Source organism: Rana temporaria, chromosome 8 (assembly GCF_905171775.1).
Source record: "Rana temporaria chromosome 8, aRanTem1.1, whole genome shotgun sequence".
NCBI lineage: Eukaryota > Metazoa > Chordata > Amphibia > Anura > Ranidae > Rana > Rana temporaria.
The window spans coordinates 5059998-5078477 of record NC_053496.1 but is presented as its reverse complement, the minus strand read 5'-3'; the positions used below and the strand labels follow the sequence as shown (position 1 = coordinate 5078477).

Sequence of the window (18480 nt, the reverse complement as noted above, 5' to 3'; positions counted from 1 at the left end):
CCCCAGTACAGAGCTCTCCCTCCAATTCCCCCCCCCCCCCCAGTACAGAGCTCTCCCTCCAATTCCCCCCCCCCCCCAGTACAGAGCTCTCCCTCCAATTCCCCCCCCCCCCCCCAGTACAGAGCTCTCCCTCCAATTCCCCCCCAGTACAGAGCTCTCCCTCCAATTCCCCCCCAGTACAGAGCTCTCCCTCCAATTTCCCCCCCCCCAGTACAGAGCTCTCCCTCCAATTCCCCTCCCCAGTACAGAGCTCCCCCCCAGTACAGAGTAGAGTTCCCCCCCCCCAGTACAGAGCTCTCCCTCCAACCCCCCCCCCCCCAGTACAGAGCTCTCCCTCCAATTCTCCTCCAGTTCAGAGCCCCCCCTCCCATCCCCCCCCCCCCCCCAGTACAGAGCTCTCCCTCCAATTCTCCTCCAGTTCAGAGCTCTCCCTCCAATTCCCCCCCCCCCAGTACAGAGCTCTCCCTCCAATTCTCCTCCAGTTCAGAGCTCTCCCTCCAATTCTCCTCCAGTTCAGAGCTCTCCCTCCAATTCCCCCCCCCCCCCCCCCAGTACAGAGCTCTCCCTCCAATTCTCCTCCAGTTCAGAGCTCTCCCTCCAATTCTCCTCCAGTTCAGAGCTCTCCCTCCAATTCCCCCCCCCCCCCCCAGTACAAAGCCCTGCTCTAAAGGATGATTTTCTACCTTAATGCATAATATGCATGTACGTTATTAAACCTTCCGCATGCAGCTCCTCCCCCCAGTGCTCTTCAGCCTGTATTGGCTGTGATTTTTGCTTTTCCAAACTCTGGCTGATTGGTCATTGTCCATTAGAAAGGGTCTACATTGGTTGATTCCTTGGTCAAGATATATTTGGAACAAACGGTGGTTGCTTTTAGGTATAGTGTTGGTGGGCTGCTAGAGGTTTCACATCCCATCTTCCTGCATAGGTCTCCAATGGGTACACCTGCGGAGGTCACTACTTCAGGTTAGAGGTGGACCTGGCAGCTTGAGGATCTGGCCTTCGAGCGACCATGTCTGTTTGATCTTCTCTTGATGCCATTATTGTCAAGGATGCTACTCCATGGCAAGAACATTCATCGCCCTCAGCCAAAGAAGCCTAAGGGGCAGACTGGAAATGCTCATCCCTTGATATTCAGTTCTGCAAGTTCCAAGTCAATACCCTCCAAACTTGTAAGACATTGAAGCTCTAAGTCCTCCAAACCCTCAAACTCGTTGCTCTGCATGTAGGTGCATAACAGGGACATCTGTTATAACTTGGACAGCTTGCATCACAGATGGTTTGGTACGGACGGGGCTGGTGCTGGACTATTTTGCACCCTAGGCAAGACCAGTTACTTGCACCCCCCCTATAAAGACCCCTATAAAGTTACAGGCAGGTGCTGCAGTGACAGAGCCCATGTATGGGCTGCCACGGTGTCATGTCATGGTACCATAAGAGATGACTGGTGCTGCCCATTGATCTATAGCAGGTGTCCGTATAAGAACTTCCCTCTGGTCAGTCTGCACAGCTATGAGTGTATGCAAGACGTAGATCAGTGGTGCTGTGCCCGTTGATGAGGGGTACAACCGTGTAAACCGTCCTGCCTGGTCCATGTGTTGACTGTCAGATGAACTCACTGGGCTTTACTACCCAGACATTACAATGATTAGAATGGATCTTGGAACTTTAGGAGAACCCCTGATTTGGAGTATCTGGATCTAGCCTTAGACACAACTCGGGCCAGAGTATTTCTCCCTCAGGAATAACTTTGAACCCTTTAAACCCAGATGTGTGCTCTCCAGTCCTCACATACAACATACACTCCTTTTGCATACAAGTCATTGGTCTGATGGTAGCCTCCTATCGGACCTATTTGCAGGCCCATTTGCCCAGTTTAACTTCATAACCCTACAATATTCTGTTGTCCTGGGAGTAGTCAGTCCTGCCCTCGGATAGGCTAAGCTTTTTGGCAGCAAGGACCAGGCTGTACCTGGCCTGTGGTGCTGGACTCGAAGTCCTTTCCTTCCTGTATTTCTGCTAGATCTTCACGATGGGTGCAACCTGTTGGGCTGGGGAAGATTCCTGGTATCCCTGTCTGTACAGGGGCTTGTTCATTTGAATCTCTTCTTCCTATCAATGCTTTTTGCGGTGTTGAGACCTTCTGGCTTGGACGTTCAGTTGCACAACGCCATGGCAGTGGCACACCTAAACCACCATTGAAGAACCAGATGGGAAAAAGCAGTAGAACGGATCCTATTCTGGGTATAACACTACGTTTCAGCTTTGTCTCCTGTTTACATCCCAGACATGGACAGTTGGCAGACAGCTGATGGCTTCTTGACCCCGCCCATAATCCAGAAGTGTTCAGAACCTCTGTCACAGGTTGGGGATGTCCTCTTTTCCTCCAGGTTTACAAACAAACTGGGAAAGTTTGTCTGGGGTATGGGATCTTCTAGTGAAAGTAATGGATGCTCTGGTGGGAAAAGTACACCCTGATTTATGCCTCCCCCTTCACCAAAACGTCTTTCTTGTCTGCTTTGCAAGATCGATGGCATTTCAATGATCCTCATTGTTCTGGTTTGGCCCACGCAGGTTTGGTACTCCAACCTGGTAAGATTTCCTGAGGCGTTGGCTCTTCAAACTTATCCAAATTTTCTGTCTCAAAGACCTATTTACCGTACTGCTTCAAGGCCGCCACCTTGAGCGACATTTCTTTTGAAGCCCAGGTTCTGTGAAAAAGGCAATTTGGTGATTTCCAAAAGCTAAGAAATCTGTCTTGCAAGGTCTTTTCATTGGACATGGAAGGCATACTTGGTGTGAGTCTCACGGTTTCCAAACTTTATCCCAGGGTGAAGCCTCTTCTTCCTATGGATGAGCCTGGAGCAGCATTTGGCTCTCGGCACAATCAAAGTTTGGGTTTCTGTAGGAGACCATAGGCCCTTCGTTCCTTAATTAAGAATTTTGTCAAGGGAATTTCCCATGTACTGTAGCTTCTCCCTCAGTTCCTTCTCATGTCACTCTCTGGCATCTGAATCTGGTTCTCTCTCATCTCACCCACAAGGTTGCGTTCCTTGTGTATATATAAGCCAGCCAGTGCCACTGTCATGACTCGGTAATACCCTGTCATGCCCTGTCTGTCTCTTACCTGGTCTGTGTATCAGCCTTGGGGCTTGTACTCTCACACCTGCATGGTTAAGTAATCTTCCCCCAGTGTGGCTCCACCCTAGCCTCAACAGGAACCACTATTTAACACTGTGTTCTCCAAGCCTGCCTTGCCGTGCAATATTGTGTGTTTGGTTTCCTGCTTGCCGTGTGCTTTACGTCTGTCTCCGTTTTACCAATCTTGGCTTGTTCTCGACTATGCCTGCCTGCTTGTGAGCCTGACCTTTGGCGTGTTCTATGTTTATCCTTGTCTGCTAGTCACCCCAAACTTTTGGCTTATCTCTTTACTATCTCTTGTTATCCTGGGCTGCTGCTTCCTCTCTATCCTCCTGTAGCCTACTGTGAGCGTGAGCTGGGAGACCCTGGGGGCCGCGACCTGGAGCCAGTTGCAGCGCAGTCCATCCTCACCACTAGAGGCTCTGCTGAACACCTGCTGACTCTTAGGCCCTGTACACACGATCGGACAAAACCGATGAAAACGGACTGAAGTTCAGTTTCATCGGTCCAAACCGGCCGTGTGTGGGCCCCAATCGGTCAGTTATCCTTCGGTCCAAAAATTTAGAACTTGCTTTACAATTCAACCAATGGACGCCTAACCGATGGTTAGTACGCAAAAGCACCGGTTCAAAACCCGCGCATGCTCAGAATCAAGTCGACGCATGCTTGGAAGCATTGAACTTCATTTTTCTCTGCACGTCGTTGTTTTTTACGTCACCGCGTTGGACTCGATCGGTTTTTGAAATGATGGTGTGTAGGCACATCAGACCATCAGTCTGCTTCATCGGTTAACCGCTCTCATCTGATGGACCGACCGTGTGTACGCGGCCTTAGACTCCCCGCCCTGGGGAATCTTATGTTTGAGCTCCCTGTGGGATCCGTGTTGGTGCTCCAGTGGACCTGCCTTCCTGAACCACCACAGCAGTCAGCCGTAGGGTCCACTACCTTAGCGGTGCAATCCTGACCCCAACGGTGTGCATCTGTCACCTGGCCTCAGGTGACATGACGGCTGCGCTAGAAACAAATCACGAAGAATGAAAAGGTAGATAAATAGTTATAAGTGACAGTGCTTAGTAAATCGCATTTGTGATACACAAAAACTGACAAATCTATGTGCATGATGGACTAAAAAGTTACAAAATTTACAAATTTCGGCTGGAAGAGCATGGATACCATCACAGAAAAAACTCCAAGCGACCGCTTCCACAAGTGTATCGTGCATGTTTAGTGCGTTCCGGCTCAACCCTACGTGTTTCGTCATATGTGACGTCATCGGGGGGTTGTGTTGCTTGTAGCCCTCACTTCTGAGAGGCAAGTGTCTGAACTGGTGGCCTTGTAGGGAACGCTGTTTCTGTTTTTAAATTTTTTTTTTTGCATCGGCACACGATGACGGGAAGTCCCAGGACTTCCTATTTTTTTGCCGTTCATCTGAACCAGGACATCAGTCCTTCAGGCTTCAGTATACCAATATAAAATTTCCCCCCTATTGTCTGCTGTAGTTTGGGCTAAGAGCCGTGGCTCGGCGACATCACCTTTTTTCCCTTTTTGTTACCCCAGATGGATTGGTCCCCCGTATGGATGCACCAGCCATTTCTAGGTGGCTCAGGCAGACCATCATTCAAGCTTAAGGGCTCAAGGATCGGGTTCCATCTTATCCGATCATGGCGCACTCCACTGGATCTATGAGTGCTTCCTTGGCTTCAAGCTACGCTGCTCGCCCCTCAGTTGGACCGCTTTTGTGGACTTCCCAAATGTTAGATTTCTTGGGTGTCTTGATGGACGAGAAAGATTAATTGTATTATTATTGTATTTGCCATCAAAAATGTTTTAATGGTGTCTACTGGGGGACATTAGACCCATCCTATTGTGCTTATGATTATATATGTGGTATAGCTTTTGTTACAAAACTGATATTTGTAGGCCCCTGGACCTGGAAATCACTCTTCAGCCAACTTGTTACCAGAAAGGGGGTCTGGATACAACTTAACCACCTCCTGCCAGTAGGGCGTCATATGACGTCCTGGACTTTCAGTGGAGATATCTGGATGATGGGTGCAGCTGCAGACATGGTCCAGATATCCTTTTTTTTTTTTAAGCCAGTGATTCCCTGCAGCAGGGGTGTCAAACTCCAATTTCATGGTGGGCCGCATCTGTATTATGATTGCCCTCAAAAGGGCCATCGTTTGTATCTGTAAGATTTAGATGTCCAGCGCATCCCCTCGCCTTACATTAGATGTCAAGAGCCACCCCCACCATCAGAAGTTGAGTCCCCCCACTCTCCCTTGCATCACAGTGCACCCCCTTTCCTTATGCTGCTGCTGGGAAGAAGCTGGATGCATTGCTTAAAAGCAGAAAGTAAGGAGGACCAGAGGAAGGCTGGAGGTGCAAGGTCCACATGAAATGGCCTGGAGGGCCGGATTCGGCCCACAGGCCTTGTGTTTGACACCTATGCCCTACAGTGTAGCCATTTAGCCGGTTGATTGCTTTTAAAGGTGGCGAGAGGGAACATTCTCCCCTTCTGCCTCCCTCCTTCTCTCCGGAGAATGGGCTGCCGGTTCACTATAGAGCTGGCCATGGTCCAGATTGCCATCTCTAATCTAAGACCCTTGGAGGCCGGAAGCGACGTTATGATGACACTTCCGTCTCTGCTAGATGTAAGTGCTGCCATTTTTTAAAAAACAAAAAATCCGGAAAGCCTGAGATTATTTATTATTATTTAATTTTTATTTTTTTATCTCAGGCTTTCCAGCATAGAGGAGGGATGTGGGGACTTGTAGACCCCCCCCCCCCCCCAGAGCTCTCCATAAAGAGGACCTGTCATGCCCTATTATTATTATTATTATTATTATTATTTTTGTAAGTGCCCCCATTCCATCGTGTTCACAAGCGAATGCATACGTAGGTGGCGCCCGCATATGTGACGTGGTCATGCATGAATAATATTGTGTGGTTTCCATTTCTGTAGTGAATTCTAAACAGAAATCTTAATAAAAATGCTGTTCTACTGGAACATGAAACCAGAAAAAGTTTTGAAAAATTATAAATTTTCACTGATTTTTTTTTTTTTTTTTTTTTAATCAACCACTTGCCTCCCGCTCATGGTACATTTACTACAAGCGGGCGGCACAGCGGGATATCCATAGGTAGTTGTGGGCTTCTTGTTTTTTTCGGACGTGAATGTGCTTGCCCCCCCCCCCCCCCCCTGTTGATTTGTGCTGTGATTGGACACAGCATGAGTTTGTCAGTGGGTTTCAGCCAATGATTTTTTGGCTGAAACCTGCTGATAGGCGGTGATCAAATTTTACAAACGCACAGAACAGCAATCTGGCTGTTTCTTCTTCCTGAAAAGCGAGGGGGGGGGGAGCAGCCAGATCTGTGACTAAAAGCAGCACACATTACACATTGTTAGGCACACAGTTAACCCCTTCCCAGCCAGTGATATTAGTACAGTATTATTGATCACGGTATTGGTGTCACTAGGGATGTCAGTGCCACTCCCAGCCAGTATTGGTGTCAGATTTTCCAGTCACACTATAAGTCGCTGTTCCCTGCCATTAATAGTATAGCGTCTATAGCTGCGTAATTTCCAGTATGTATGCCATAGTTTGTAGGTGTTTGGTCAAGTGATACAAAAGGTAATAACGGTGGGGGGTGGGCTGATGACTAGAATACAAGTGCAGTTAGGTGGAGGCAGGATAGGCTTCTTTAAAGAGAAAAGTTTTCAGGGATTGCCTAAAAGTAGATGGAGTTGGAGATGGGTGGACAGCTTGGGGTAGGGAATTCAAAAGGATGGGAGAGGCTCTGGGGGAAGTCCTGGTGGCGAGTATGGGAGGAGGCGACGAGGGAGATGGAGAGCAGGAGATCTTTTGGTGGAACAAAGAGAACAGTTTGGTATTTTGAGACTAGGTTAGTGATGTATCTGGGGGCAGAGTTGTGGATGGCTTTGTTAGTTGTTGTTAGTATTTTGAATTTAATTTGTTGGGTGAGTGGAAGCCAGTGGAGGGATTGGCAGAGAGGGCTGGAGGACACTGAGTGGAAGCCAGTGGAGAGATTGGCAGAGAGGGGTGGAGGACACTGAAAATGAAGCCAGTGGAGGACAATTATAATGGAAGCTGGTGGAGGACACTGAATGGAAGACCGTGTAGGGATTGGCAGAGAGGGGTGGAGGACACATAATGGAAGCCGGTGGAGAGATTGACAGAGAAGGGTGGAGGACACATAATGGAAGCCGGAGGAGGACACTGAATGGAAGTCAGTGGAGGGATTGGTGGAGAGGGGTGGAGGACATATATAATGGAAGCCAGTGGAGGACACTAAATGGAAGCCAGTGAAGGGATTGGCAGAAAGGGGTGGAGGACACTGAATAGAAGCCGGAAGAGGTCACTGAATGCAAGCCAGTGGAGAGGGGTGGAGGACACTGAATGGAAGCCGGAAGAGGACACTGAATGGAAGCCAATGGAGAGGGGTGGAGGACATATATAATGGAAGCCGGTGAAGGACACTGAACAGTGGACAGTGGAGGGATTGGCAGAGATGGGTGGAGGGATTGGCCGAGAGGGGTGAACACTGAGAGGAAGAAAGTAGAGGGATTGGCAGAGAGGGTTGGAGGACACTGAGAAGAAACCAGTGGAGGGATGGGCAGAGAGGGGTAGAGGACACTGAGGAATCCAGTGGAGGGATTGGCAGAGGGGTGGAGGACACTGAAAATGAAGCCAGTGGAGGACATATATAATGGAAGCTGGTGGAGGACACTGAATGGAAGACAGTGGAGGGATTGGCAGAGAGGGGTGGAGGGCACTGAGTGGAGGCCAGTGGAGGGATTGGCAGAGAGGGGTGAACACAGAGTTAGAAAGTAGACGGATTGGCAAAGAGGGGAGGAGGACACTGAGAAGAAACCAGTGGAGGGATTGGCAGAGAGGGGTAGAGGGATCCGGTGGAGGACACTGAAAATAAAGCCAGTGGAGGGATTGGTGGAGAGGGGTGGAGGACACTGAGAGGAAGTCGTGAAGGAATTGGTAGGGAGGGGTGGAGGACATATATAATGGAAGCCGGGGGAGGAAACCGAATGGAAGCCAGTGGAGGGATTGGTGGAGAGGGGTGGAGGACACTGAGAGGAAGCCTGTGAAGGGATTGGTGGAGAGGGGTGGAGGACACTGAGAGGAAGTCAGTGGAGGTAGAGGACATAGATAATGGAAGCCGGGGGAGGACACTGAATGGAAGCCAGTGGAGGGCTTGGCAGAGAGGGGTGGAGGACACAAGTGGAAGCCAGTGGAGAGGGGTGCAGGTAACTGGTAACATGTAGACATTTTTAGTGTCACCTTTTTTTTTTTTTTCATTCAATGTATTTTTTTTCCAAAAAAAATTGTGTTTGAAAGACAAAAAAAATGAGTATATTAACCTTAGTTTCTTTCTTTCTTTTTTTTTTTTTTATTCTCTAAAGTGTTTTTTTTTTTCAAAATTGAATTTTAAAAACCGCTGTGACATAAAAGATTTTAATGACCACCATTTTTTTTCCCAAGGGTCTCTGCTAAAATAAAACAGATTTTTAACTTGTAAGCGTCACATGTCAGAAGGGCTTGGTCAACAAGTGGTTTAATAGATTTTTTTTTCTTTTCTTTTTTTTTTTATATTACGCAGTGCTGATAAATTATTTTTGTGTATTTTAGCAGACGGAGTGCTCGATCTGTCCACTAAGAAGAGTCCATGTTCTGGTAGCACACATTCAACCATTTCTCCAAGTACCTCAAATGCTATAGGGAATGGGTAAGATCATTTCTTCATCTCATCTTCTTTTTTTTATTATTATTTTTTTTATTTTCCTTTCGTTGCATCTTCAGATCTTTTAAATCTGTTTTTCCCAAAAATACAAAAATGATTTACGCCTTCCGCTCTATGGAATGAGATTTTACTTTGTCTCCAAAAATTTATAATTCACAACCTGCCATTGTGAAGTAAAAAAAAATCTAAATTATTGTGTTGTGCTCATGATCTCATTTTGTTTTCATTCATTGTGTTTGGATATTTTTTATTTTATTTTTTTATGGTGCGATGCTTTAGTTTGAAGGTTTCCTAATATGGATTGAAGTTGGGGGGGGGGGGGGTGAATTTGTGGATTAGGAGCTGTTCGAGGATTTGCATATTCTAGTTTGATACCTCAGAATTTGTACTCTAGAACCTTCATAAACATAAACCTTTAAAGAAAATCTAGATTTTTATTTTTTTTGTTATGAAGCATGTAATTTTAATATCAAAAACAAGAAACTGTTTTGTGGTTTGCTCTTGTTTTCTATATTTTGATCATTTGGGGAGTTTCAATATTATTTTAATTTTTTAGAATTTTAGTGCCGCCATAATCGCAATATCATTTTCAGTTTTGCTTTCTTATAGTCTGGTATACTTTTTTTATTTTTATTTTATTTTTTATTTATTTTTACAAAGACTCCGCAATTCCCGTTGTTAGTCTTCTTGCAGTATAGGACCGTTTATTTAAGGAGAATGCATTGCGTGTCTTGGACACCAGAACAGATTTAAAGTATTTTTTTTTTGTTTTGTACCGGTAGTTAGGGAGATTTGCTGGTGTTTTTTGTTTTTTTATTTTTTGGCATTTACATATTTATATATTGTATCATGTAATCACGCTGAATCATATTTCTAAATAATCTGTAATCAATCACCATCCAAATCATTCTTTTCTGTCACCTTTTTATACCTTACTTTTAAGAAAAAAATGGTCCGGCTGTATTTAGAAGTGACATTTAAAAAAAAAAGTCGAACAAAATCTTTTTTATTATTATTTTTGAGATCTTTTTGTGACGAGTACAAAGAGAAAAAAAATAAAATATATTTTTTATTGAATTTGTTATACAATGTGACCATATTTTATATATATATATATATATATATATATATATATATATATAATATGGTCACATTGTGTGTGTGTGTATATATATATATATATATATATATATATATATATATTATATTCTAATTTTTTTTTACACGCAACGGCCATTTTTTTTTTTCTTAAGGTAGCCATAAGAGCAAAAAAAAAATTGCCTTCAATCTCTGTGATCAAAAATTACGAGCTTCTTTTGATACTTTGACCCATGTCTTTGTTTTTTTTTTGTTTTTTTATGTACTTTATTTTTTTGATGTGAGCAGCGGACACTGTGTGTGTGTGTGTGTGTGTGTGTGTGTGTGTGTTTTTTTTTTTTTATTTTTTTTATTTAATTTTTATTTATTTTTTTGTTTTAATTTTGAATTAGATTGCATAATGTTATAAGCGGCTTACTCTTTTATTACTGTACTTGTTTAGTGGTAACGTCACATTTTATTAAATTGTGGATACACCTAAAGGAAGGGGGGGTGGTGAGGGAGGGGGGGTCGGACTTTTCTACTTTTTTTTCTAATTTTACAATAAACAAAGATTCCAAGTACAGACTGTTGCGCAAGACTTTGTGAACCCAGCCAAAGATAGTTTTCATAGCTTTTTTTTTAATCATATTTTATTTTTTTGTTTCTGTTGCCCACAAAAATAATTTTTTTCCCTTTTCTGTGAACTTGATTTATTTTATTTTTTCCCCTTTTAAACTGACACTGATGCTGAGATTTAAAAAAAAAAAAAAATTTTATAAAAATTATAAAAAAAAAAAAAATTTAAGTGATGTTACCCAAGCAAGGGCTTCTAATAAAGGAGTGGCCCCTTCACCCATCCTTCCCTACATGTGCAAGTTCTGCTCACATCAGTTTCCTTCCATCCAATTAGGCGACCTGGGAGAGCCAGCCAGCACCGTCCAGATGGTGGACTTCCACGCGGTGGCGATGGGGTGCCCCCGAGAAGTTTGCTGGATGCAACCAGGGAAACTTATGGCCACTCCACCCCTTTAAAAGTGCCATTGGCTCGCTCCTTACATCTTAGTGAGGAATTGCATAACCGAAAGCAATTTTCTACGGCGGCCAACCACGGTTCAACCGGACTGCAAAACCAAGGACAGCATTTTATCTTATCCAGGGAAGCTTCTTGGGCAAAGTCACACTATGAATTAAATTTCGGCCGCGTGAAATATAGGGGCAACGGCGCACTCAGCAACATCAGTGACCTGCCTTTTCTCACAGAAAATTCGAACACCTTTCCAAAAAATATCCCCATCAAACACGAGATTAAAAAGGAAATGGGCCTTTCCTCTCCGGTCGATTTAAAAATTCCGCAGGTCCGTGGTATGGATCTGTCGTGGGATTCCCGCGGCGGGGAACTGTACAATTACAACTCTTTGGTTATGGGTTCACAAACGGAGAGCGCACTTAGCAAAAAATTAAGGACTATCCTTCCAAAGCAAAACCGGAGGAGCGTCTTGGATTCCACCACCAACGACTCCTGGAGCTCGGACGTCGAGCAGTCTACCTCTGGACAGCCCTACCCAACGTCGGACCAAGAAGGGGACGGGGCGTCTAAGCAACCCAGGAAAAAAAGGGGGAGGTACCGGCAGTACAACACCGAGATCTTGGAGGAGGCCATCGGCGTGGTCATGAACGGCAAAATGAGCGTCTCCAAGGCGCAGAGCATCTACGGGATTCCGCACAGCACACTGGAGTACAAAGTCAAAGAGAGGCTCGGCACGTTAAAAAACCCTCCAAAGAAAAAAATGAAACTCATGCGGTTGGAAGAGCCGGACGCGGCGGTAAAAAGCGAACTACTGGAACCTCAGGACGAGGCGGAGTCGTCCCCAAGTGCAAACGATTCAAAAGATGACTAAAGGCATGCAGTAAAGACCGACTCTTTAAAAAAAAAAACAACGAGTTGTAAACCAAACTGGGCAGGCACTTCTCCACAACCAACCTATGAAAAATATTTTTTTTTGAAAAAAAAATACAGACCTGCAAAACGGTGGTGGAAACATTTTAAATTTGCTCAAAAATTTGGGCAAATTTTTTTTTTTTTTGTAAATTCCTCTTGCCCAGTGCAACCCTATGGAGTACTTTTTTGGCCTTTACGCATGCTTTTTATTTTCAATAGAAAAAACAAAAAAAAAATTGTTACCTCAACAAGAGAACCTCTATACATGTCAATACGGACTCTTTTGCTATCGAGCCTTGCATGTATTGCGTTCTTTATATCTATTTTAATTCCTTAAACACATGTCCACTTTAAGAAAAAAAACAAAAAAACATTTTTTTTCAGGAGTCTCTTATATACAACCAATGTCTAGAGGAGAGAAGAAGGAGAAGAAAAAAAAAAGAAACTTCTAAAGATATTTAAAACAAGTTTTTTTTTTTTCCTTCTGAGTTTTTAAATTTTAAGTGTTTATGCCAAAATGATTATTTCTGAAAAAATTGAATGTACCTCACTAATGTGATAATTTTTTTTTTTTTTTTTTTTTTTTGGGAGTTGCTACTATTTTTTTCGGAGACTTGCAAAAATGATACAAAGGCTTTAGTACAGTAGGTGGGGAAAAAAAAATTGTGCAAAGAGCACAAAAAATGTGAGTGGCGCAAAGGCCTGGAAAAAAAGAGGGCCGTTACTTTTGCTACAAAAAGTGAGAGTATTACACTAGAGCTTTACATTTCTTACACTTAAAAAAAATAATTGCCAGACTGGGGGGCAATGTTTGCCCCCCCACCCCCGCACTGGCAGGAAGCTTGGAAGCATATGAAAGGTGTTTTTTTTTTTTTTTCTTTTTAAATTTTTTTATTTTTTTTGTATATGGTCCAGATATTTATCCTCATTACACTCCAGCAAGTACATGTGCATGTAATTAAAGAGGATGGATTGTGGATTTTTTTTAGATGGCTATTCTATAGATCCCACTACAATTTCTTTTTTTTTTTTTGGCTTCTACCTGCCATTCTGGGTACAGGGAGAAAAAAAAAACACTACCTTTTGTAGATTTTTTTTTTTTTTTTTAAATCAACACAAAATTTGTGTAACGAATAATTTTTTTTAAATTTTTTTCCAATTATTTTAGAGGAAGTAGCCTTGACTCTAGCGTGCTCTCCTCTTCTTCTTTTTTTTTTAATATTAAAAATATTAAGATCGCTTGGTTTACACAGTAACTCCACTGAAAAAAAAATTCCACGAGATTAGATAGGACATTTTTTACTTGATTTTATTTTTTTTTATTATTTTTTTTTTAGCTACTAAACTGTGTGGTTTCCACATTCAACTCCAGAGAGTTCAGGGGTCATGTTTTCAGCCGTTGCGATATCAGGTGCATATTTTTTTATTTCTTTTACCAGTACAAACCTCATTTATATTCCAGTTTTCAGGAATGAAGGACGCTCTTTTCAGGGCCTGTTTTTAGAAATATAACATTTTACTGTATATAAAAAAAAATCTATATATATATATATATATATGTTTTTGTTGTGTTACAGAAATAACTCGGTACGGTGTAGCTTTAGTAAGGAGCTCACACCTGTCTTCAGGTAACTGTTTTTATAAGCACTCCACAAAACCACACAGTTTTGTACGTTTTTTTTTTTTTTATATATATATAAATTTCTCGACAGTCCATTTTTTTTTTTTTAATATATATTTCTCGACAGTCCACAAGGAGCTTTTTTTTTTTTTTTTTTTGTCGTAGACATGCTAAAAAAAAAAAAGACTTGCACCATTTGTAAAACCTCTTGAAAGTTAATGAAAAACACTATTTTTTTTTGTTTAAATATTCTTTATACTTGGTAAGCAGTACTAAATGTAAAAATAGTTTGTTGCTTATAAAAAAATAAGGCAGCTCAGCTTGCCATACTAACACTGCACTGTTGCGTTTAAAAGTAGGACATTTCTTTGCTAGCCCTTTCTATTTCTGTGTATTTTTTTTTTTTTTGTGTACAGTAGTATTTTTTTATTTATTTACATTAATGGGTAGGCACACATTTTTGCATCATGCTTCTGCAGTAAACCCTTGAATTAAAATATAATAAGTAAACCCTTGAATTAAAATCGGACCTAATAAGTAAACCCTTGAATTAAAATCGGACCTAATAAGTAAACCCTTGAATTAAAATCGGACCTAATAAGTAAACCCTTGAATTAAAATCGGACCTAATAAGTAAACCCTTGAATTAAAATCGGACCTAATAAGTAAACCCTTGGATTAAAATCGAACCTAATAAGGCGCAGAGCCTTAAAAAAATATTTGGCATAAATTCAAATATTTTTGCATACCTGCTTTTTTTTTATTTTTTTTTTATTTTTTTAAACCTGAATAAAAATAAATTAAATACAAAGCAGAGCCTATTGGTCATACCCAGGCTCAGTATATAACATGGAAATAAAAAAGGAGTTACCGCGCTAGAGAACAGTCAAAAATTGCTACCAGAGCTGCAACAACACAGTGTCATACACACACAATATAATGGAGAAAGGGGAAAAGATGTTGCGCTAATAATTAATTAAATCTAAACAATAATTGATATGATAAAAAAAAAATTAAAACCAGTAGACCCAAATTAATGGGAAGCTGCAAAGGAGGTTTAAAAAAAACCTCCTTTTCAGCTTCCCATTAATTTGGGTCTACTGGTTTTAATTTTTTTTATCATATCAATTATTGTTTAGATTTAATTAATTATTAGCGCAACATCTTTTCCCCTTTCAGTATATAACATACAAGGTATGTACACAAGTACAAAAACAAACTATTATAAATTTAGCTGAGAATGCATATCTGCTTTTTTTTTTTTTTTTTTTTTTTTTATTGTTTTAAATTTATATTTATTTTTATAAAGTGTCATTTAAGCCCAAGCCTGGTTTACCTGCTTGACCACAAATTTTAATTCAGGAATGCTTTGTTTGTTTTTTTTGTTTTTTTTTCAATTATAATTTAAATGTATAATTTAAGTATTTATTTTAAATATAATTTATGTGTTAGAAATTATAAACCCCCCCTACGTTTTAATTTTTTTTTCAAATGACTTCTAATAGGTGACAAATTGTGGGTAATTGCTACAATTGTCAATTTTTTTTTATTATTTTAATAAAATAATTGTCCGACCTAATAATTTATAATTATTTAAAGTGGAACTTTATACCATAGTGGCATGATAAACATGTTCTTTTAGCAAAGGAACATGCATGCCACATTAATAATTAGGGTACCAAAATTATCGTGTGCCGTAAAAATGCCTCCAGCATTGCTCCTGTCTCTCTTCTTTGCTGGAGGGCCGCCATTTTGCTGAAGCCCATGAGCCCCCTGAGCAAAACAGTAAATCTTTAAGCTGTCAGCAGATTGGCCTCTAGAAATCGGCACAGTGCCTAAAAGTATAAAGCAACTGAGCATGTGCGGAGCAGGATGGGGCAGTGTAGTACTGGATTTTCTTTCCAATAATGTTTGAATATTTCAAAAGATTTAAAAAAAAAAAAGTTAAACTTTTATTGCATTTGACATAAACTCTTTACAAAAGGGTTAAAGTCATTAGTAAAAATGGTATAAATACATATTACTAAATTTTATACAGTATAGGCACTTATTATATATATATATATATATATATATATATTTTTTATGTTTTATATGGCTATACCTGCAAAAGGGGGGTCGGCCTGAAGTCCTCTAAGGACTTAATTTTTATAAATAAAGTTCCACTATAAAATAAAATAAAAATCCCTCCAGTAGCTATCAAAGCTGGCAGACTTGGTATAGGAATTTTTTTTATTTGCAGATATATTGATGGTATGGTATGCATTAATGTTTGTTTTCAGATTTTTAATAGCTAGTGTGACCAGGCACACCACCTTGGGCAAACGTCCTAAATTTAAATTTTAGTTAATGAAACTAACGACCGCTTTGAAGTGCAGTCCCAAATTCCATATAAGGTAAATGCTGTATTAAAAAAAAAAACAATATATATATATAAATGAAACTTCCCTCCTAAAGTTAAGGTGCCTGTTATACGCCAATAGATGCTGTAATTATTTTTTTTTTCAAATAAATATGTACAAGAACGTATTTTTTGATATTTTTTTGTTCATACATATATATATATATATATATATATATATATATATATATATATATATATTATTATATAATATTTTTTTTTAAATATAATATATATGTATAATGTAAAAAAGAAAATTAAAATTTCTTGAATATATGTATTTAAAAAATATATAAAAAAGTTCATATGTATGAACTTATTTTTTTAAATTATATATATTTAAAAAATATATATATATATTTTTACCATTTTCTTTTCTATATATTTTTTTTAAATATATATACTTAAGAAATTAAATTTTTCTTTTTTACATTATACATATATATTATTATATTTATATATATATATATATATATATATATATATATATATATATATATACATTATATATATATATATATATATATATATATATATATATATATATATATATATATAATTAAAAAATAAGTTCTTGTATATATTTTATAAAAATAAAATTTGGGAAAAAAAAAATATATATATATGTGTGTATATATATATATATATATAAAATAATGTACACTATATCACCAAAAGTATTGGGACGCCACCTTTACACACACACACACACATGAACCCCAAATGCTCTTCTGGAAGAATGGTCAAACATTCCCATAGACACCCTCCTAAACCTTGTGGACGGCCTTCCCAGAAGAGTTGAACCTGTTATAGCTGTAAAGGCAGGGACAACTCAATATTAAACCCTACAGGCGAAGACTGAGATGACATTAAAGTTCATGGGCGTGTAAAGGCAGGCGTCCCAATACTTTTGGTAATATCTTGTACCAACGTCTACTAACACCGGTATCCTGACTGGGGTACTTTCCATGGTTGCAAAAGCTTAAAAGTGCCCCTTTTTACCAGGACTATGAACAATGAAGTATTTGTATGTTCCGAAGAAACTTCTAAAGAGCTTTTGAAATACACCATCACTGACCTCTTTAGCTGCTTCTACTGCGGAGTAATTCATTTTCAAAGATCACAATAAAAAAAAACTAAAGACTCAGTTTAGAAACACCTGCTGTGTGTTTACATTAGAGGGGTGTCTGGCTGCCCAAGAGACTGTTGGAATAGATTTGATTTCAGTGCCTCCATTGTGAACTTTGAAGATGAATTTCTCCACCATGCCTGTAGCTACAGAGGTGAATTGTTGAAAGCTCTTTTGCCGCTTGTTCGGAATATGTGCGCGTAGCCCGGGAAAACTGGATCATTGGCCGATCATCACAGGCTCTGATGGGCTTTTTAACTATTTTTTAAAGCTCAATTCCAGGAGTTAGAGAAAATCCATCCTAGCAATTGGGGCTTTCCAGGCACTACAGGGGTAAACTGCTCGTTCAGTCTCGGGACTTATTCTTCTCTCCAGAAAGTTCCTACAGAGGTGTGACCAGTCCTCCTCTCCAAGATGCTCATGGCCACAGTCACACTTCTGCTTCCTTTATGTACAATGTAGGGTCAATAGTCATTGTAGACCAGGACACTAAGGGCCCACCTTGAGGGAGGAGAGGCCCACCTTGAGGGAGGAGAGGAGAGAGCTGGAGCTAATCGTCCACCCCTCTCCCCCAAACGATCCACCTGAACCCATCAAATTTTGGTCACTGTAACTTTTAAGTGTTACAGCCTTCTCCTCAAACCTTCTAATAAAGGGCCAATGTACTGTCCTTCAGACTTTAGGGGGGCCCGACTGTGGCCAGTGGAAGTAGAAAATTCCCCCGACATCAGTGCCCCATCCATTGGTTTTAAAACTAAGGAATGGTCTCCCATCCATTGGTTTTAATGGGAGGAGTGGTACCCCATCATTGCTTTTAATGGAAGGAATAGTGGCCCACCATTGGTTTTAATGGGAAGAATAGTGGCCCATCATTGGTTTTAATGAAAGTGATTGTGGCCCACTATTGGTTTTAATGGGAGGAATAGTGCCCCCGCCATTGGTTTTATTGGGAGGAGTGGTGTCCCATCATTGGTTTTAATGGGAGGAATAGTGGCCCGCCTTTGGGTTTTAAAGGGAGGAATAGTGGCCCACCATTGGGTTTTAATGGGAGGAACAGTGGCCCGCCATTGATTTTAACGAGAGGAATAGTGGCCCAGCATTGGTTTTAACGGAAGGAATAGTGGCCCAGCATTGGTTTTAACGGAAGAAATAGTGGTCCGCCATTGGTTTTAATGGGAGGAATAGTTGCTCTGCCATTGGTTTTAACGGGAGGAATAGTGGCCCACCATTGGTTTTAACCGGAGGAATAAAGGCCTGCAATTGGTTTTTACGGGAGGCATGGTGCCCCGTCATTGGTGTCGGTTGGTGAAATAGTGGTCCAAGGGCCAAATAAAGACAAGTAAAGGCCCGAATCCAGCCCCCGGGCCACAGTTTGGAGACCACTGCTCTAG

At 40.8% G+C, this 18480-nt stretch overlaps 1 protein-coding gene across 1 annotated transcript in view; it reads left to right on the top strand.

Moving 5' to 3' along the window:
- The first annotated feature begins 5684 nt into the window (after positions 1-5684).
- LCOR (ligand dependent nuclear receptor corepressor) overlaps positions 5685-18480 on the top strand; it is a 55184-nt gene continuing 42388 nt past the window's right edge. Inside the window, exons 1-2 of the mRNA XM_040321567.1 lie at positions 5685-5795; positions 8741-8904. Of these exons, the coding sequence (XP_040177501.1) occupies positions 5685-5795; positions 8741-8904 (275 nt within the window). The remainder of the gene's footprint in view (positions 5796-8740; positions 8905-18480) is intronic.